The sequence below is a fragment of the Manihot esculenta genome, chromosome 18 (genome assembly GCF_001659605.2).
Source record: "Manihot esculenta cultivar AM560-2 chromosome 18, M.esculenta_v8, whole genome shotgun sequence".
NCBI classification, from domain to species: Eukaryota; Viridiplantae; Streptophyta; class Magnoliopsida; order Malpighiales; family Euphorbiaceae; genus Manihot; species Manihot esculenta.
Window position 1 is genome coordinate 1,609,878 of NC_035178.2, and position 22,936 is coordinate 1,632,813.

General features: G+C 31.6%; 1 protein-coding gene across 1 annotated transcript; it reads right to left on the bottom strand.

Annotated features, from left to right (window-relative positions):
• Positions 1-9,787: 9,787 nt before the first annotated feature.
• On the bottom strand, positions 9,788-10,954 carry LOC110606937 (auxin-induced protein 6B). Its single transcript, XM_021745952.2, has one exon. The coding sequence runs from the start codon at positions 10,802-10,804 to the stop codon at positions 10,352-10,354; it is 453 nt and encodes a 150-aa protein (XP_021601644.1). The 5' UTR covers positions 10,805-10,954; the 3' UTR covers positions 9,788-10,351.
• Positions 10,955-22,936: the final 11,982 nt, after the last annotated feature.

Here is a 22,936-nt window from a genome sequence, read left to right on the forward strand (position 1 = left end):
CAGCTTGATAATAAATTTTTTAAGGGCCAATTGTAGGACACCAGGTCAGCATGATTAGACTGCCCAACTAATTACAGCCGTCAGATAATACGGTTAGATTTTTCCATGTCCAGCTTTGAGGACGTGTTGCATATATCAACGTCGCTTTACATTAATCGTCAGCATGATTTTTGAATATTTAAAACAAAAAAAAAGACATTTATTTAATTAATGAAAAAACAAATTAAGTACTTTTAAAAATAATAAAAAACATATATATTTTGACATGCTTAGTAGACAGATGTACAAAAAAAAAAAACAATATTATCATTCAATTTAAATTACTATACAAAAATACAAAGAATTTAATTAATATTTTAAAATATTTCATTTATTAAAAGATAAATAAAAAATATTTAAATTAATACATATTTTTTCTCCACAAATATAAATTTATTTAGATTTCCAGAAAAATAAAAAATATAGTAAATACAGTTAAAATAATAAAACAATAAATATATAATATTAGAATTAATAATTTTGCAATATATTCATTTCACTATTAACTTGATGTACCAGAATAAATATTTTATAAAAAAATAGAATAAATAAATCTATTATCTTATAGATAAATAACAAAAAAAAAAGGAAAATTTTAAAAAACTAATATCGAAGGAAAGAGGGGAAAGAAGGGGAGAGAGAGGCATAAACAGAATCCAAAGAGCAGTTAAAACTTAAAAGGCGTAAAAAACCAGGGTGTCCCCACATACCCACACGTTTCTGTGCTGCTGCACACACCTTTTTAACCACGTGGGGACCACACACACGTTTGTGCCACATAATCCTTTTTACTCTTTTTAAGTTTACATCGAAGCAAATAAAATAACATTTCTTTATCGTCTTTGCTTATTAAAATAAAATATATATTCTTCTTATTTTGAATAAATAATAAAATTGGTGTAGAATTTGCTATTCACTTAATTTAGAAAAATAAGAAATTCTAAAGATTTCTTTAATTTCTTATCTTGTTTCCATTCAACTACAGAATTAAATTAATTATAGAAATTAATAGCGTCGGCAGGGGGTATACGAATACGACTCTTTTTGGGGAAAAAAGAAAACGAATACGACCCCACAACTGCTCTGTTTCATTTACATTTATTATTATTTTTTAAAAATATTTCATTTACATTTATTAAATAATAGAAAAATCTTGTATTAAAATAAGACAAACTATACAATCGAAGCCCTTTTAAAATCCAGCAAAGCAATGCCCAAATATCACAACTCCCTCTCGCTGTCTCTCACCTGAACTTTGTTTAGGGAAAACTGCGAGAAAAGAAGGAAATTAAAAATAATGAAAAATAATACTTTTACCCTTATTTATTATTTATTAAATCGATGAGAATACTCAAATTTAAAAATAAATAATCAATAAGACCGACTAATCAGTTATAAGTAATTTCAATTAAAACAATATTATTAATTCAAATAGATTAAAATACATTAAATTTAATTTTATCTTTGAATATTTTAAATTTTATATAGATTAAAACAATTTTAGAAAAATTACAAGCTAACAACCCCAATTGAATTATGCATATTACCCACTAATCATCTAAGATGTGTGTTGGAAAATTATTTGCCAACTATTTCTTGATATTGAAAAAGAGATAGATTAAAATTGAATCACCAACCTGATTTTTTGAATACATAATATGAACAACCCCCACAGTGTTATCATGCCCATATGATTTGTCTCCCCCACCACTGTTCTTCTCTGTTTAGGCACTTAGTCATTTTCTTGCATTTTATAATAATTTATTCTTTTTATTTATTTATTATCTAAAAAATAAATTAGTATACCATTGATTAAAGAAATAAATAATTAAGTTAAATGTAAGGGTGATCAAGGGATTAACAAATTTTGAGCGTCTCCATCAAGTTATAAAATGTACATTCGTGAACAACATGCAAATAAAAAAAATTATAATACTTATTAACCACTTAGCTGTTAATTGAAGTTTTGTTGGGTTGAATATAAATATAAATTATTATAAATGTTTAGATTTTTTATTTAATATTTTTTAATTTTATTATGTAAAGCATTATCTGAAAATATATAATTTATTCTGATGTAGTATGAATTCAAAAGTGAAAAAGCTGCGTCTCACTGAGTGCAGATTCAATAATAAGAGCTGCAAATGAAATGGCAGCGGAGAGGAGATGAAGGGATAATGGATGATTAGAGGCTCCATAGCATAGCAAAATCAGAATTAAAGGGAAGAGAGAATGATGGGGAATTTTCAACCTTTGCTTTGATGGTACGAAAGAATTTTCATAGGGTGGAATATAAGAAATCCAACCAAAGATTTATGCCCTTTTCAAGGCCCCACAACACAGCCTTGGCCCCACTTCTTCTTGTCTTCACTCTCCACCCTTTTTCAATAATGCCAAAGCAATTAGGGTTTTTTTTTTATCCTTATTTAATTTTCTTCTTAGGATTCGATTTGCCTTTGGTACTTCTCTAAGGCCTTTGCTTTTGCTATTGTGATGATGTTTTCTTCATTTTGGGCCTCCATTGATCATGCTCATCATCATCACCATATCTACTTATTGTTTGTCTTGTGTTGTTGCTTCTGCCAATTATGTCATATTATTTCAAAACCAAAAAACTCTAATTAATAATCTTAAAATACAAAAATTAATAAAGAAATTTCCATTATTAAGCATAGATGAAATTATTTTTGGTTAGTGTGATGGGTCCATTGGATGAAGTGGCTCCAATGAGTTGGGGATGATGTAGAGGGTTTGGTTTTGAAACTAACCAAAACTTGAGGTCAGCTCAGCTCAGCTCAGCTAGGCCCATTCATAGAAAGGCTTCAACGGAACCAACTCCTTTCCCCTTCTCAAAAGGGAACTTCTTTCCTTTTTTTTTTTTTTTTACAGTTTTTATTCAATTCCACAAACAGAAAGTCTGTTTGTACTTGTCTCAGATCATACTTCATTCATCCTTCACTTTTTTTTATATATATATAAAAAAAATCATTATTCTAAATGCCAAAGCACAGTGAGTTTTGATAATGTGTGTACCTCCTGCAGCCACCTGATAAAACAGAGGCTGTCACAAACATTTGAAATTTCTTTTATAATTATTTTATTTTGTAAAAAAAATTTATGAATTACCAATTAAGATGAAATTATTATTGAATAATTATAATATTTAATACCAAAACGTAAATGAGAAATAATAAAACAAAGGCAAAATCACATAAAGTTGTATTGGTAGGTCTCACTTAATTAATCAGTGCTAATTAAGTCTTTATCTTTTTAGTGGTTAAGGTTAATGATGAAACCCATTTATGATTTCCATAATTATATCTTAATTTTCATTTGATATATGAGATTATAATTATTAATTTTATAATCCTTCTTTAATTGTCGGTGTCAAAAGTGCTAAAGTGTATCTTTAATATGATTGTTGTCATTTACTTTGGTTAATCTTTTTAATTATGAGAAATGATTATTTAATTGAAGTACGTAATTAACTCTAACCAATCCAGCATTTTCAGGGTCCCGACAAACTAAAAACCCACTAAAGCTAAAGCAATTTCATCATAAAGCTGTTGAATATATTATTATTATTATTATTATTCTGAGTAAAGAAATTAAGGAATTGAAAGATCCGTCATATGTTGATGTCACAGAAGTCAGAAGTGGTCCAAAATTAAGAATTCAGAGCTTCTGCATAACATAATCCAAATTCGTCCTGTTGCAAATTGTCGTAAAGAGGCCTGCTTCATAATCATAGCCCTCTGTGAATTGTTGTTTTTTGTGTGGAGGTTACAGTAGTTAGTGGGTTACTTGTCATGCTCATGCATGGCCTTTGCTTCCCCTGCATTTTTACACTGCACTCTACGGCCTGCGCAACTGCAAGTTTCTGGTTCACATGCCAACCACTAGATAGATACATCATATATCCAACTCTTTAACCTCCCAAAAAAAAAAAACCATTATAATTATTATTTTTTTTTGGGGGGGGGAGATTAATTATTTGTCGGTCATCAAATTTCCGATTTAATGTTGAGCTGCAAAAAAGAGGCAGAGTCCCCACCAGTGATTAGCGAAAAGCATTTGCAGCCATAAGAAGGAAATGCAAGGATTCCTTTGTGCCCTTGTTCATCTTCAACAACCGGCAATGTGATTAATACTGTCCTCCTAAATGTTCTATTTTTGTTACAAAGGAAAATTATATGACACCCAATTTTTTAGAACAAAATTAATGTGGTTTTATTTGCGAACTTAGTTTGGACAGGCAGTGAAAACCATTGATATGAATACTTATTGGGTTCTCTCTTTTGTTCAAAAGAAGTGCTTTCAGTTGTTAAAGCCCATTGGGCCCATTTCGAACCAAAGTTAGAATTTCTTCAGAGAGAACAGAACCCAACCACCATGTCCGACCCCATAAAATCAATCCTTATCATGTTATTCATTCTTCGCATGATCATGTCAGGGACATGGGAACCTAGGATGGGCTAAATTTAAGGCTTTAGTTTCTGTGACTCTTTGTCAATCTAGAGTCGAGGGGAAAAAATTTGTTAACTTAAAAGTCAGAAAGAAAATATTTGCAGATTTGTAGGCGGTCAAATTTTACATCTGGTGTGATTGTATCTTTTTTTTTTTAAAAAATATGTCAGCTGGCATTATGAGTCAAGCGGCACCAGGCCAAAGTTTATATTTTTTTTTATTTTTTAATTATTAATATATTATTATAATGTATTTATATTATATTAATTTATTAATATTATTTTTATATATTTTTATTATAATAAATATTTTTTATAATTTTTAATAAGTTTTATTATTAATATTTAAATAAAAAATTATTATTATTACATAATTTTAAAATTATAAAATTAATATTATGTTACGATTATAGATATCATATATATTTGTTTAATAATAAAAATTTTTGATTATTTTTATAATATATTTTATTATTTTTAATCCATTAATATAGTAATATTATAATTAAATAGTATACATTTAATTACATAATAGTATACTATGATTCAACTAGAACACTAGCTTTTAAAACCGTTTCTGAAAAACCACCAGGCTTAACCTTAAAACCACAGCCGTCAAGGCCTACACCAGTGATCATCTACTAAGCTGAAAACATAGAACCTACTCTCTTAGGGTCAGCATATTACAGGCTAGCCTTACTTTCCGTTATGGGTCAAGGGGTTTGATACCCTTTCTTCCCTCTCAGATGGGTCAAGGGGTTTTATACCCTTTCTTCTCTGATCACTAGAGTTTTATAAACACATCATATGTTAAGCTTAACTTGACACATTTCTCATCAAGAAACGTAAAACAGGATACATGCATACACTAGGGATTCAGCATACACTGGGCAAAACACAACTCTAGACATTATCTCATTACTTTCCATGCATAACCTGTATCTTCATCCATCATGTCCACTACGATACTATACAAACAAACATAACATAACATAGCATCCTTTCATCTGTACATCGTCTTGCATAAACATATACATCAAGCTTCTTTCATACCTATACATGCCACTCTATCAAAAGCTAGCTATGCTAATACAATAAAACATGGCAACCCACGCTCAAACTCTGCTTTCCCCATAGCTCCCTCTGCTGAACTCTGGCCCTGCAAAACTGGGGTTAACGGAATGGGGTGAGCTACTAGAGCCCAGTGAGTAGAAACCATAAAACAGTTCATTTATTACATGCTTTCATGGAATGTGTCACAGCACAAACATCTCACATCTCGGAGTAGACATGATCCCAGAACTCCCTCTGTCGGTGCCTGGCCCCTACGGACTCCCAGGTCACTACATGTACTAGAGCCCGGCCCCTAACTACGGAGCTCCCAAAGGTCTTAGCTAGACATAACAGGTAGCGGGCTACTGAGATCGCCTTGGTCCATCCCATCACCAATAATAATGCAATACAGCATATTCATGATCTCTAATGCAGTACAACCTAGTATCATATGGCATCCATGATGCGTGTCTCATGCTCATACTGTCACTATCTTTAACCATTAGCGTTAAAACATGCATAGTGAGTTCTACTCACCTGAAGCCAAGCTGTGGCTAACTCTGGGCCACCTCTCACACTGGAGCTAAACACCTCGCCTCAGATCCGCTCCTACACAGGTGGACTCACATGAGGTGCCAAACAATGCTAACATAACTCTCAAACATCTCCCCAAAAACCCCCCTAAAACACCATAGACATGCATGGAAAAACATGCAAAGGAAGGCAAAACAGGGCACCTTCGGCGGCACTTTCGGCGGCCGAAAGTCTTCTCCAGAGACGAAAGTCAGGTATGTTCGGCGGCAGATTCGGCGGCCGAAACTCCACTCCAGAGCCGAAAGTCCAAACCTTCGGGGGCGAGTTTAGGCGGCCTATCCCACCTCCTCAAGGGTTCGGCGGCCGAAACTCCTTTCGGCGGCTGAACCTGAGTTCCTCCAGAACCCAGATCCATGCACCAACAAGCCTCCTTAAACCTTCCTAACCCTCTTAACATGCATATAACCTCGTAAAACCATGCACAAGCCCTTAAACACATATATAGGAGCTTAAACACCCTTAAACTCCCACACACAACAACACATAACCACATCGAGCAAACAAAGGCATAAAGGATGCATAAACCCCTTCATGCACAACTCATGCAAACCATGCAAACCTACCCTTTATCCCTCCATAAAACTTGCTTAAAACACCATAAAACATAAGGATCAACACTTACCTCTTCAAGAACTAGAGTTGGTGTGATCCGAACTTCAAAACATGGAGAAACCAAGCTCTAAAAGCTCCAAACTCCAAAACCTTGCTCAAAGCTCACAACTCTTCAAAACAAGGATAAAACTCATTAAAACCCATGCAAGAACTTGCAAAAACCATGAAATCATCTCAAGGAGGACATGAGCTCACCTTGGGTGGGAAGAGAACGAAAACTTACCTCTTGAACCGACCTAAGGGCTTTTATAGGTGGCTTGGTCAACCATCTTCGGCAGCCAAACTTGCACCCGCAACTCAACCAACTTCGGCGGCCGAACCTAGCTTTCGGGGGCACAAACTCTACCACCTTCGGCGGCCGAACATACCTTCGGCGGCCGAACCTCTGCTTTTCCCTCCTTGACCTTTTGTCTTCAAACTTCATTTCCTTTCCTTTCAAACCCATAAAACACTTCAAAACATGTTAGAAAACCTTTAGAAAACCTTTAGAAAACCTTGTAGAAAACTTCAGTTTACCCTTGCAAAACCCCTCAAAACGAATCCGACATCCGAGATTCTACTGGACGGTAGGAATTCCGATGCCTGAACGAGCCGGGTAGTACACTTCTTCTTTTTCTTCTTTCTCTTCTTCTTCTTCTTCTTCTTCTCCTTCTTTTTCTTCTTTTTCGGAGGAGGAGGAGGAGGAAAGAAAAGATAGAGACTATTTCGTTGGCAAAAAAAACGATAAGAACGTTTTAATAGATGTGAAAAGACATAGACTATTTTGTTGATAAAAAGAAACGATAAGAACGTTTTAATAGATTTCTAAAAATATAGGGAGGGACGATTTCATTGACTGAAAGAAACGATGAGGAATGACTATTTCATTGATGGAAAGAAACGATAAGGACGCTTTAATATATATGAGAAAAAATAGGGACTATTTTATTGACGGAAAGAAACGATAAGGACGTTTTAATAAATATGAAAAAAAATAAAAACATTTTAATAGATTTTTGAAAATGTAAGAACTAACTTGTTAATAATAACAATATCTAATAACTAAATAAAGGATTTTATTTGAGGGTAAAATTGGATTTTAAAAATTTTCTCTCTCTTCCTTTATCTAATTTTAACGGAAAAGAGGATGGAATAACTATTTCGTTGACGGAAAGAAAACATAATGACGTTTTAATAGATTTCTAAAAATATAGGGACTAACTTATTGATAATGGCAATACTTAAGGACTAAATTGTAAATCTCCCTTATAAAAAATATAATATAAATAAAATTATTAAATTAATATAATATAAAAAAATTATTATAATATATTAATAATTAAAAAAATAAAAAAAACTTATTCACAATGACACAAGCCATTATTAAAAAAAATAATAAGTAATGGCCTGCCACTATTATAAAGAAAAATATTCATGATGCTTATTTTATGAAGTGTTTGGTCGCGCAGGAACAGATTTTAACCGTTATGTAACAATCAAATCTCATTATCTATAAATATTTTTTTAATTTTAAATTAATAAAAAAAGTTTTCCCTAATTTCAAATTGGCAAAAAATTATTGTTTCATAAATTAGTATGTTCAAAAACGAACGTTGAAGTTATTATAAACCCATGTTTATATAATAATGAATCTATGCAGAGTAATTGAAAAAACTACACAAGTTGAATTAATAAACTTAATAATAAATTTATTTTCAATGTTGAAATAAATATTATTGAATAAGTAGATGGAGAGAGTTTTTTATTAAATGTTCTAACAGTATCTTAGAAAAATTATTACAATTTAGCGTTGATCATGACTTGAAAATGAAGCATGAATAGAGCAAAAAGAATTGGAAATGGAAGCAAATCTGCCTAATCTCCCCACTTTAATCATTATATACTACACTAGGAAACTCGATTCCATTTGGTCCACCGCAAAACACCAAATTATTATTATCTTTTTTCTTTTTTGCCTGCAAGATATTTTCAAGGAAAGTGAAAAATTCTCCAGTCCACTACTTCACAATCCAAGTACAACATTATTATTTTCAGTCCAATGGGTATTTTCCCAAAAGCTAAGAAAAGAAAGGGAGAAAGAGACAGCCATTTTCACAAAGCAGTGGAGAATTTGAAGTAAAAAACTTCAAATGCAATTTCTAATTTGTGCAAAGGGCTTGTCCTGTCCTGTCCCTTTCAACATATACGATTATAGATTGAGAGTGTCCTTTGCATGTGTTGGATCGATATTGTTTGTGCACTTCGCTTTGGGTTAGGCATGCTTTCTTCTTCGCCCTCTATCACCGCCAGATATGTGGCATCCACTCACATTTTTGGTAAATTTTCAATCCCCCAATTGCCTTTTTTGTTCTTTTTTTTTTTTTTTAAAAAAACAGTTTTATAAAAATTTAATTGGTGTTATATTAGAATGAATTTCATGTTTGTTAAATCAAATATTTTTAAATAAAAAAATTATGACGAAATTAGCATATATTTCTAGAAAGGAAAAAAAAGAAGTTAGGCACATGATTTTAACTTGGAAGAGGAGCCAAGGCAAGTCGATTCTGTGTGCGATGGGCCATTGAAAAGGAGGCAGCAGCATGTCAAAGTCAATCAAAATTCACAATTATCAAAAATAATAATGCCTTTGATTAATAGCTGGATTACTTAATTCTTCATAACTAATTAAACACCCTAAGACTGATTTTTTTAGTATTATTAAAAACCCGTCTTCTTCTCAACTGCAATTTTTATTATTATTTTCTTCTCAAAATAATGGTATCAAGTCAATGTTTATTTTTTCAAAAAATTAAATTAATTTGAAATGAAACAAGTTTAATAGGTATATTGAATAGATGGCGGTTGGTTGCTTGCTTTAACATTTACCCACAAAAGGATGAAACACAATTATTTAAAAAGACAAAGTTGCAGCAGAGCAAATGGGACATTTTTCTTTCACGTGTATTGATGCCATGCCATTATCACTCCCACAATGCTTAATAATACATTATAACCAATTTCTACTTTTAATTATATATATCAAAAACTGGAATTTCTCTACAAATTTTTCCATTCATCAATAAATAACAGAAATTTACAACGGTCGTTAAATTTACTCCTTTACAATTTCATTTCGAGTGTCTCCGCTCTTATTAAACTCCACTCCGACTCGAATCCGGGACGACTTGGTGGTAACTCATCCACCTCTTCCTGCCATCTCCATGCATTCTCCGGAGTTGCAAATGTGTATGTTACAGAGGACTCGCCGCCCCAACTCACGACCAAATATGAACCGATAATAACAGTATTTATAAAGGACTAAAAGGGGAAAAAAAGTTATCCCTAAACTCACCAACATACATCTTTGTACATGGTAAGGAAAAAAAAAATAAAAATAAAAACCCATGGAAAATAAGGAAAACTCAGCTGAGTTAACCCAACTCCGCAAATGTACTCTTATATTCAAATTTGGTCTCGATAAAATTTCTTGTGCATTGCTTCCAAGCTCGGACTGAGTTGATCCCGGGTCAGAACCAGAGTATTACTGTTTCTCTCATTTTTTATTTTCAAGAAACAAAACCAACCATATCCCCAGTTGGTATTTTTACTTACCAAATAGTTTTATCTGCAAACCCATGAAGCAAAGGTCGAGATTCGGTCCAAAAATCAAGCTTACTCCTAACTCCAACATGGCAATACCTCTGGAAATCTTCCAGATTCAAGAAACGGATCGAATTCCCTGATTCTGATCGCGAAATGTATCGGATCACTTCCTCAAATACTGTCTCGTCGCAGGGAATTGATAAGGGACCTTGGTGAGTGAAGCCATACTCTTCCTCAGCTTGCAGTAAGAGTTTCTTGAACACCGGATGATTCAGGTAGGTTGCACGTACCACAAATCTCCTGCAACTTGTACCAACGCAAACCGCCACGTGTCCAGCAGGAACGTCAGAAGGAATACGAGTAGCTGACATGCGAGCCTTGTTTCGCCACCGGCGCAGCATTTGTCGAAGCCTAACGATGTGGCGGATTTTACTGCATTTTCCCATGGCAGCTGACATTTTTTTTTCCCAAGAAAAAGCTATACTCCAATGGAAAATGAGAGAAAGTAGGTAGAAGAAGAGCCAAGTACTCAAAACTCCAAAAGTGTAGTTAAAGCTTTTGGTTCCCTTGTGTGCTGTGAGAGGAAATTTAGTGGGGGGATTGGGACAGCAGGGGAGGGAGGCTTTTATAAAGCTGGAAGTGAGAAATTGCCCCTTGGAATTGAAGAAAATTACAGGGCAGTGTCTGCTGTTGCTGAAGCTTGTGGTTTTTGGCATTTTATGGGGTTTTTACATTGGATAATATATATGTGTATGATAATAATGAAACAACATAAGATATGATATGTTGGTAAAACTAACAACTAAATCCAATATTAATTGTGGGTTTAGATATTTTTCCAATTTTTAATGCAAGATTTTGCTTTTCGATACATTGCATGAAGCTAATGATATGAAAACCTTGTCCATGTGAAGATTACAAAGTTGTAAAGATAATATTTTTCTCATGAGATCGTCTTTTTCTTAGATTACATATCCACTGTTTTCTTACACATTCATAATACAATGAATTAATTTTAAATGCAATTCAATTCCCCTTTTAAATATAGCAGGATTTTTCAGAAAGATAATCAATATTTTTAAATAAAATAATTAGCATGAGCGTGAAAAATATTATATTTAGAATGCGTTAATGGGTGAAAAATGAAAAAAAAAAAAAGAAAAGAAAAGTTCATATTGGTCCCTAAGTATTTAACTCAAGAGCAAGTAATGGCAATAGATGGGTTATTAACTGATAATATTAAAGTGAAGTCCACAAAAATGCCGCAGAACAACAGGACCAGAGCTGAAGATAAGCCTTAAAAGAGAGAGTTTTTGTCGTGTGGTGCCCGTGCGGGATGCGCACGAAGTGAAAAATATGGGACTGCAAAAGCCCACCACATGCAAAGTTGGAACAACCGCAACCTCCTCCTCCGACAAAGGTGGTTGGGCTTCTCCACAGCCGTTAAAGTTGAAGATGCTTAATTTTCCTTCTCTCTAATATAAATACTAATTTCTTTACTAAACTCAATTTTCTAATCTCCATATATGGCCATCAACCATGTGCAACGATACCCATCTTCTCTTTTCTTTATTATAGCTCCAATGCTAGCTGCCAAAATTCTTCCCCTTCTAATTAAATTCTAATCTCCCTTTTCCCCCCACATACTTCAGCACCCGCACCCTGTTCACTTCCCCATTTTCAGTTTCTTACCCAACTTACGAAAAATAAACCAACCTTTCCCATCAAATTTAAAGAATTCTACTATATATGTCTCTCAAAATTACAAATCTATTTTCATAATCTATTTAGAGAGTTGTTTCACGTTTCTATATATATATATATTTTCAATTTATCTATCTATACCGGTTTTAAATATTATTAAAGATTATTACTTTTTTTGAAATATGAATAAGTTAGTTCAATGTAGAGTGACGTTTTTACATCTTTTTAACTTTAAATGATTGTAGGGAGGAAACGTAAAAATAAAAATAAGGCAAAAATTGTAAAAAAAAAGGTGTGTATTAGAATGGTCAAGATGGACCAATGAGGATTGATGGGTCCACGTGCATGTCATGAGGGGATGGGTGCATCCCCCCAAGCGTTACATTAACAGAGTAAATGCCCTACTTGCGAGGATTTAAGGAGCACACCATTTTGTTTGCCTTTGTTCCACGTTTTAACCAAATTTCATGTATCTACAAACAAAACCCTTTATTAACAAACTCACTTTTATTCCTCAATTAAAATGTTTACATAATTAAATAGTAAATAAACTTAATTTAAATTTAAAAATAATTATATGATACTTTTTAACCATAAAATAATTTAATAAAAAATTTAAATCATCATAGCAAATATACTCTTAATATTACATTGTGATTTTTCACTTGTTTTCTTCTTCAATTTAAAATTTCAGTATTTTTGTTCCGTTCTCCAGACGGTAATAAGGGAAGAAGATATGGGGAATATTTGCAGGATTTAGGGAAGGGTAATTTGGAAATTAAATTACAAATCCCATGTCATTTCTATGGCTGCCTTTTTATCTATTCGAACTCGATCGTGTAAAATTATCGATTCTCAAGAGCACCTATAGGAGCCCACGTGGCGATTATATGTAATAGTAGGCTGGTATCCTCACAGTGGGCGAGAAATACCGTTAGCCCACGTCATTGTCAGGGGTGACTTGGCACCGTCCTTCTGCCATGGAAGCCTTGGGAGAAAGAAGGCTCATAGGATCATAGTAAATGGTCCCAAAAACACCATGTTTGGTAGTAAAGAGGGAGAAAAGAATGGTGAGGAAAACTTAAAACAACTTGAAAACTACACATTCCTTTTGTTTGGATTGTAGAATGAATGTGATAGCAAATAAAATTTGAAATTTTTTATTCTATCATTAATAAACAAAATAGACTCGTATTTTTTTAATTCATCGATATTAAAATTAATTATGTAAGTGTTCATATTTCAATTAAATCCGATTTTATTAAAAATAATAATTTGCTTAAATTAATATTCAATTTTAATTTGTAATAAAAAATAATAGATAATATATTGGCGTACTTTTGTAATGGAATGTCTAGGTTCGTAGCCGCTTAGTTGTAGTGGGCTGTGTCACGGGCCTCTCGGACGGACCCACGCCTACTCCTCGTCTCCTTGTTGTACGGCCAATTACTTTCATGTATAAAATTAAATTTACATATAAATATATTCCAGGAGGGAAGCATGAAAAATTGTTAGTTTAGGGTTTGAAAGATAGAAAGAGGGAGCATAATTTAGGTAGAAAAGAGAAGCAGTGTGTATTGGGAATCTGTTTTTAAACCAACAAGCTGCATGAAATTAGGGCTTTAATAATCAATTATATGGTAATCAGCTGGACTTAATCTTAAGGCCGACCATTTGGCCTGTAGCTAATTACTATTAACGAGCTGGCACATGCTAAGCCAGCTAATCTCCCATTTTAAATATAGGGCTGTGCTTTGGATTTATATTTCACCAACTTTTGGCCTATGTTTGGGACGACGCCAAGTTTCTCTTGTATTAGTTCGGATTAATGTGTTTTTAATCCTATCGACATCATGGGATTTAGTTAATTTTTTGAAAATTCGATTGGAAATCGATGCAGAATTAGCTTAGTTGCCTGTAGCTGAATGCCACATGTTTTTTCTTTTGAAAAAAACTTCCTGTTATTGATGTTTTTGCCGATGTAAGTACAGACCATTGGAGATAATGCAAACGTGGGGTTGTCTTATAATTAAGACAAATTATTGGGTAATATATGACAAATAACAATAATCCCTTGTTTGGATGGTCACTTATGAGTATTTTTCATTGGTAATAATCCCTTCCATTCATTCTTTTTTCTTTCTTCTTTTTTCTCAGTAACCCTTATGTTTTTGCATGTCTCTTTAAATCAAATTATGGGAATATATTTTTAAGTTTATCATTTGCTAATTTAGTTTTTGAACGAGTGCTTACTTGAATTTGCCTTTTATTGGTAGATTTTAGACGCATGTGCTACTTCTAATGGGGTTTTAGTAAGAGTAGAATTAAAGTATGTAATCTACCTATTGGTCAATCTAAAGCCTCTATCAATATTATTATTTATATGAATTATTAGTTTCATTCAAACGAAAGCACAAGATGTAATTTTATTCTTCTCCTTTATACCCTATTTCTAATTAATAAAAAAAATTTTAGTCAAACAATTCTTTTTCTTTAAAAAAAAATTCCTTCACTGAAAAAAATAATTATAAACAACAAATAAGCAGAGAGAAATTAATTAGAATTTCGGGACTTGAATATGGAAATCATGGGTGGAAAGAAAAGAAGTTGCGTATATCGTTTTCATAACAGCAATTCCTTAGCTTGCAAATGCCTTACTTCCTCCATTACCAACATTAAAATAATATTGTATGAACCAAACTGGAACAAACCCATTTTTCTAAGCCATAACCTAAATCGCAGTCTTTTATTAGATCTCCAAATTAATCATCATTCACCTAACTTATTGTAGATATTTTAAATTTATCTCAAACAATTTAGAAATTAATTAAGATACTGACTTATTAATATATTTAAATATTAATTAACCAGCTCTGATATCACCCATTATGATATAATTATTAATTATAATGGGAACCAATATCAATATCTAAAACCGAGACCTCAAAGAACACTAATTATGGTTGAGAATTGGATTTGGAAATATAAGATCTAATTTCTCAGTTGTATATCTGGTAAATATTTCAGTATAATGTTAAGAAGATATTTGGAAAAATAAAGGAAAATGTACAAAACGACAGAGTTTTCAGTTATAATCCTTGCCCAGATAAACTTCGAGCTATTTTCTTTTCCTTCCATGCAGCAAGTGATATTGATTTTAAAGAATCATCATTTGGTGAGGTCATGATTTGAACAACTTGTAACCCATTACGTTAATGGCCATTTCTGTTCCGGCAACCAAAATAGAGGACAGTACAGATAGAAGTGCACTAACGTATGTACTTTATTTATATATATATATATATGCAACCAATGCAAAAGAATCCAAGCTTACGTAACAAAACTCACAGCTTTGGTTGCTTTTAGTTCGTACATTATTTTATGTGAATCCACCGAACTAAAGCTCTGAAATTTCTCTCTCTCTCAATCTCTTCTTGTTCCAGCTTTTCATATACCAGAAACTTTTTGGACGGTGAATAGAATACAGCAGAATATTAAAAACTTCTAGTAGCTAGCAGTCCTCACTCGCTAGTTGCTATAGCTGCAAAAGCCCACAGCTTTTTTAGAATCTTCACATGGGGATGGTGATGGAGATGTTATATCTATACATGCATGCAAAAGGATAACGAGATAAAACCAGCTAGCTTGCTTTTTCATAGCAATATATAATTATATCTGCGTCAACGAACCCATCTTTTTCTTTCATGTCTTCCCTCATAAAAAGTAATTTCACCATTAATTTCAAATAGATAGAGAGATAAGACCCTCAAGCCTCTCCATGCAAAGAGTTAGCGTTAATGACCATTGGCTTAATTTTATATGTTCTTATTCAATTTCTGGTTCTCATTTCCCAAGAATTTCCTCCTGCTATTGAGTGCCCATGCCAGCTGCTCAATAGCCCTGCCTTCTAACCTTTTTCTTTGATAAATATTGTACACTACTAGTCTGAAACTAATAATTAGAGATTAATTAATGATCCATTGACGTGATTAGGAATTAGGAAACACAATGATAGGCATAAACTACCATGGCTATGGCGTGCTAGCTAGTGCACATATATAGCGATTCACACCCTCTTGGTGGTTGGTTAGGATATATATACAAGTCAATTTGCCCTTGATTAATTGCCAATCATTTCTCAACACAGTTGATAATTTTTTAATTACATCGAATGATTGATAATGATTGGGGATATTGCTTCTTTTGTGGTATTGTGAAGAACATCACATAATCCTTTTACAATCTCTCCACTTAATACAACCATAAAATTAATTAAGGCTATAATGAAGAATTTCTGAGTCTTAACTTACTGTTTTCATGTAGAAAAAAATTATATTCAGATGTGGTCCAATCCATCATCAAATTTAGGACAGAAACTCGATTTATATATTTATGTTTTGGGTGCATAATAAATTACATTTAGAAAAAAAAAATTGTCTTTGATTTCAATTGGTTAATACAATTTTTAGTAATATTAACATACAAAAATAGGAGAAAATTATAAAAGTGAGAAGAGAGATGTGGGTCAAAACAAGGAGATGGAAACCAAACAAAGATTCCAACTTATACCTAATATGTCCTTTTCACACAGACGTCTTCTCAGTCTCCGTAAAGGTCGCATTTAATAATGAGGTTTAAGACTTAACAGGGGAATTAAAATTACACATTTCCACCAATAAAATGAGGAAGAAAAAAAAAAAAAACTTAAAAAGGTTCGTATGAGCATGTTACCATTGCGGATTTTACGGGAAAATTTGTCAGAATCTTGGCTGTTTTCTTGTGATTAAAATAAGGAAACTCTCACATGGGAGTTTGGATGCCAAGTGAGAATCCTTTACCCTCATTCTTCTTCTTCTTCTTCTCCTTCTTATTGTCCCATTCATTTTCTCATCTCATTTCATCTTTTAAGGATAATATAATTTTTTAAGAGTAATATAAATATTTTTTTAATGCAAATTTGAAAACTAAATGATAAAGAGGGACCCAAAACGAATATAGGGTGTTGAATGAAAATAACTCCATACCTTGTGATGATGATGATGCTAAGAATGATAGTGGCAATGGCACTGGTTCCACCTGTATTAGATATGTTTGTTTTAATAGTTTGTTCTGAGTAAATGGACAGCTGCAAATTGCAATCACAAGTACATGGGTGCAAATGGAATGTACTTGCTCTTTCCACATACCCCATATCCCAAATAAAAATTTATTAATTTCCACCAATCTCAGGACCATAGCTCTATCTCCTTCCAGTCTAGCTGTAATTTTACAGTGTGTTGTTACGGCAATCCATGGTAATGGAGAAACACCCAAAGCTTCAGTTTCAGTACCCTCCAAATTTAGTCGATCACGCGTCGTTGCCAGTCAGTGTGGCCTGTGATGACCATCTTGTTAAACACTTGTTGTAATAATATATAGTCCAACATCAATGTTGGAACTCCAACGGCCCATAAGAACATTCATGGATTTTAAAGGATGTCCACAATGCCCTTTCCCTGAATCCTTGCTTAATAAAAATTCGGTTTTTGAATTCTGTTGCTCACCAGAAAATTGGGCTAATGAGGCCCAAATCGTTAATAGCTTCCTCAGAATTCTGAATACAAGGACCAAGAGGATTAATATTTTATTCCATTTTTAATATTATAATAAGATAAATGCTAAAAATAATCACTTATCTCTCTATCTTATTAGTTAAAAAACTATAATTAATAAATAACAACAATGTTTAATATAATAGAATATAAATTTTATTTTCCTTTTTTATTTGTTCTCAATCCAAATATAGTGCTAATCTGGTGGTGCATTCTTACATTTGGCACATGCCGTTATGTAAATACAATTTGAGGAGATCTGAATACGAGATGAACAGCCGTTTCGATCTAATTAAAAGGATAAATCAAACCAATGAACCAACCATGTTCATAAAATCGATTCTAGTTCCAACTTTTAACCGAGTGTAAATCCAAACCCAATATGATTGAAGGTCTGAACCGGGCCAGTCCATGTTTAACTAGCCTAGAGTGGGGCAACATGCGAGCGAGAGAGAGAGAATATAGGCAGAGCAATAAAGCGACAATAAAATAGGAATGCAAGATGCACACAAAGACAAAATGGACTTCTCCCTCATCACAACATTCTCAGCCTTATGTCTCCTTACATCCCTACACTCCCCACTGCTCTTATGTTCCCCTCATCCCACGCCCCCCTTCCTCTTTCCACCTCTGGACCCCACCTTTTTGTTTTTTTACACCGTCTGAGAAAATTTAGATTTTATTCTACTGATCTAACTTGTTGGGTCTTACGAGACGATTCCTTTACATTTATTGATTTATTGCTTGTGTTTTAACTTTTTACCTTAAGTGAAATTCCCTTCATAATCATCTCAATCATTTGTTTGTTCTATAAAGTATGTACACATCTTCCTGAATTATAAATCTTTAAACCCATGTTTACTATACAAAAAATACATTCTTATAAAATTAATCCACTTTTATTATGTGTTAATAAAGTTTTATAATATTATAATAGTCTTTTTTATCCAAGTATATTATATTATATTTATTTTGTCTACATTAAACAAATAGCACATCATTGCGCATTATCCAAATTTAATTATGAGAAGCAAAGTAAACGATATAATGTAAGAAAGTGTATAAATATTCAAATAATTATATTTAATTAATGAATAAGTAGTCATACAATACATCCTAATAAAATCAAATCAGACTTTAATCGCTGTATTTAATTTGAATACAACACGTAATGATAAGGCTCTATCCTTTACAACCGGTGATGTCAGTTGCTTAAAGCTACTGCTGTGTGGGACCACTTCCAACTAAAACCGATTACATTTGCTGATTTTATACTTTGATTACTCGTAGTCAAACTGGGATTTGTGTTTTTTCTAAACCTACTGATGAAAACATCTCTACGACTGACACGTGGAGAACGATGAATACTATCAATATTTAGCTGTTGTCCATCGGAAGCATAAGCTTAGAATACGGCGACTCCGATTCCCAAAGCTATGGAACAGCTCTCTATTTCTCTATACACTAATTTTCTACTCTCCTTGCCGCTCGATTTCACCGTCACTTCTCAACCGTTCGATCATATGCCACAATCCATATGAGTGCTTGCCTACGCTAATAAATTAGTTTATTGCATCACGTGGCATTTGTTTTCTGTATATATATATATATATATATATATAAGTCGCAAGAGACCATTTCGAAAAAAAAAAAAGAAGTCGCAATAGAGAAATAATTAAAATTTTCAAAACACTCCTATTAATATTTAATAATTATATTATTTTATTTATTTAAAAATTTTTAATCTAATTATATTAATATTTTATTTAATTTTAAATTAATTAGAATATCTTTTAACATTTAAATTATATTTAATTAAGTGAGTTTTTTTTATCTAAATTTATATTTCATTAGATTAATCAATAAAATTTTTATTATTTTTATTTTAAATTTAAATTATAAATTAGAAAATTATTTTAATTAAATGAATTTCTTATTTTAACTTTAAATTTTAAAATTTTAATGGACATAATTATGTTATGATTTTTAATTCAATTATAATTATAAATTTAAATTTAAAAATATTATAATTAGACTTACCTGTAAATTATTTTAGTTATTTTTATTATAAGTAAAATTATTTAAAAAATTAAAATCGCCCTAAAAAAGTGAAAATCTTTTAATTTTTATAAACTTTTTGATGTGAACTTAAGGCTTTTTTTTTTTAAAAAAATATAATATTAAATTGAGTAATATTTATAACATTTAAAAAATAAAATTTTAATATATTAAACTTACAAGTACTGTTAACAAATTTAATAATAGATAATTATTATTTATTTAAATATGATTGAATTATCATAAAATAATGATTAATAAAATTTAATTAAAATATAAATTTATGATATCGGAAGTAACGTATTATAAATATGTGAATGCTCAGTAATATTAAAATAATATTTTAATATATTATTTATATTATATAAAAATTAATAGATTATAAAAATGATATATTTCAATTGAATTTCTATTTATTCGTCGACGAGATTTTATCAATTTATATTTATTTAGAGTCAGGTAAATTGAGTTCAAACGAGACGATATTTAATTGAGAGATATTAAACATATAATACAATTATTTATCTAGCCTTTTTCTTTCTTATCCTACTAATTCTGCACCATTAATTTTTCAAATTACAAACACACTATTTTTTTATTTATATAAATTCTTAATTAATTTAGATTTATATTAGACAAAAGATAAGTGTTAGTTCCTCTTACTATACTTTAATATTCTATGTATTTAAATTTTATTTTCTATAATTTTAAAATTTATGTTTGTTACAATACATTTGTTTAAATAAAATTTAAAGGTTAAATTTTTTTTTTTAATTTTATGATTTTTATAATTATTAGATTAATTTTATTTTTATTTATATAATATTTATGTAATTTGTATATTTTTTCAAAAATATAAAGTCTGATAATGAAATAAAAGTGATATAAAAGAAAAGCACTCACATATTTAGTTTGATGGCGAGTAAATGTAAGATATTTCAAATTCTATTTCTTTAGTCCCGAATTTTTATTTAAAAAAAAATAAATTACATTTATATATAATATATATATATATACGACGTACATATTTATTTTTTAACTATTAATAAATTTATCATTTAAATTAATTTAAAATATAAAAATTAACTTTTGAGAAAAAAAATTGAAATTTGATATAAATAATTTTTTTTTGAATAAAAAAATACTTTATTTATCTTGTAGAATAATAATCCAAGAGACAATCAGGAATCTCAATCCAAATATTGAATTTACCATGATGAATAGTGTAACACCCCTTACCCTATCAAATAGTAGATAGAGCAAGGAATGTCACAAACTATACCTTTTTAGATATATCAGGACTAAACAATTTCTTTTATCTGTAAATACCAAGTTTTTAGGTAATGCATGTAACTTTCATCAAGTGATTAAAATAAATGTGAGATTTCTAAACCAAAATTTTTCGGTAGAATTTCCTCTGTTTCATTAGCACTTTAACCTGTAATACATATGAACATCACACTAGTTTTGATTACATAATCTTTACAACTCACTCTATTTAATATGTACATGCCAAAATAAAACTGTACTATGACTCAGAGACTCAAAAGAACCAGCTATGATAATGGCCTTGATATCTGATGTAGACCTTTGATGAACTTCGCGTGCCTACTTTATCTACAACCTGCGTGAGGTAAAAACCAACACGCTGAGCTAAGGCTCAGTGGGTGATAACAACAAATAACAAAATAGCGTAAACAAGTTCACGTTTACAGATAATCAGAATAAAAACATATTCTTTTTCCTTTATTGCACATTTTCTATTCATAGCAAATCACCACAGCTTAGTGCATGTAATAGATGCAAACATATTAACACTCACTAATAAGTTCACAAAATCAAGTATCAATCTTAACTAAGATCTTAACCCTTATAAACACATAGTAGGATCGACTAGGTAGATAAGGAGTTATAACGGTAGGCACAGGGTGCCGAACGGTAGGCTCAAAGGCCAAATCTGTGATAGCAGAGCTCTGTGGCCATGCCTATGAGGTACCAGATATGTAACCTCAAATATAGATCATGTATCGGTAGCAGTACTGCGAACTCTGTATGTTTATATGGCATGCCATACCCTTATACTAACCTCGACTCCTATTACGTTTACCAGGGCCAAGCACTATTAATTCAATGTATCAATGTAAAATGCATGCCATTTGAAGCTATTTGAATTCATTTTCCAAGTTACATATATCATATGCCATAATTAGTTATAGTATAATCAATACACACTGTTCCGGATGCACTAACTCTGTATCCAGTTTAGGTTCACTTCAAATTTTCATCATCTTACCTACAGATTCAGAATTTGGTCAATTCATGAAAGTTTTAGCTCTTTGTCTTAGCTTTCATTTGGTATATCTTAGGCCTAATTTCAATAACCACACAATAAGTTATAAGAATATCAACACAAGCTGTCCTGTTACAACCTATTCTGCCAGATTTGCACTTTTAGCTCTCATGTTAAATTTCTTTACTCTAAGCCTTTCAAACATCATTTTAACATTCATATAACATATTTATACAATCAAACCAACATTTCCAGCAAGTAAAATCAACCCCTAATTTCACTTATTCATGGCAGAATCAAAGGAAAACAGAAAAATCATACAAACACCAAACCTTTCTTGGATTCCTTCTTTCTTTTCCTCTTCTAATCTCTAGCTATCTCCTTTCCCTTTGATGTTCCTTCACCTAGGTAGATTTATGTCTTAGGAAAGGATTGAATAAACTATAAATTAAAGCTCTATAAGGAAAATTCATGCATGAAGAAATGAGAAGATGTTATCTCCTTCACCTTTCTAAGCTTACCTTGGATTTTCAAGCTTGGTGTATATGGAACCCTAAACCTTTCTTCTTCAATTCTTTCACTATATGGCTGTTCCTTTAGCTCTTGATCTTAGGATAGATTTTGGTTAAAGGAAGAAGTTGTTTTGGTGAGGTTTGGCTTGGCTTTGGTGGAAGGAAGACAAAACAAAGCTTTGGTTTTTTTTTCAATGGGTGAGCTACGGCAATGGTGGAGGAAGAAAGAAGAAAATCCCTTTTTCTTTTTTAATTTTCTTTTTCATTTCTCCTTTCCTTAGTTAGGTGACACATGGAAAGTAAAATTTGACTTTTATGTTTTAACTTTCCATATTAACACTTTAACCCACTAAACTTTTTACCATGTTTCAATTTAGTTTTTTAAACTTTCAATAATCATAGATTGACCTACTAAAATATGCTTTTATCCTTTAG

Excerpts from the sequence above, each read along its gene's own strand:
- LOC110606937 (XM_021745952.2), bottom strand. The coding sequence starts at position 10,804 with ATGTCAGCTGCCATGGGAAAATGCAGTAAAATCCGCCACATCGTTAGG.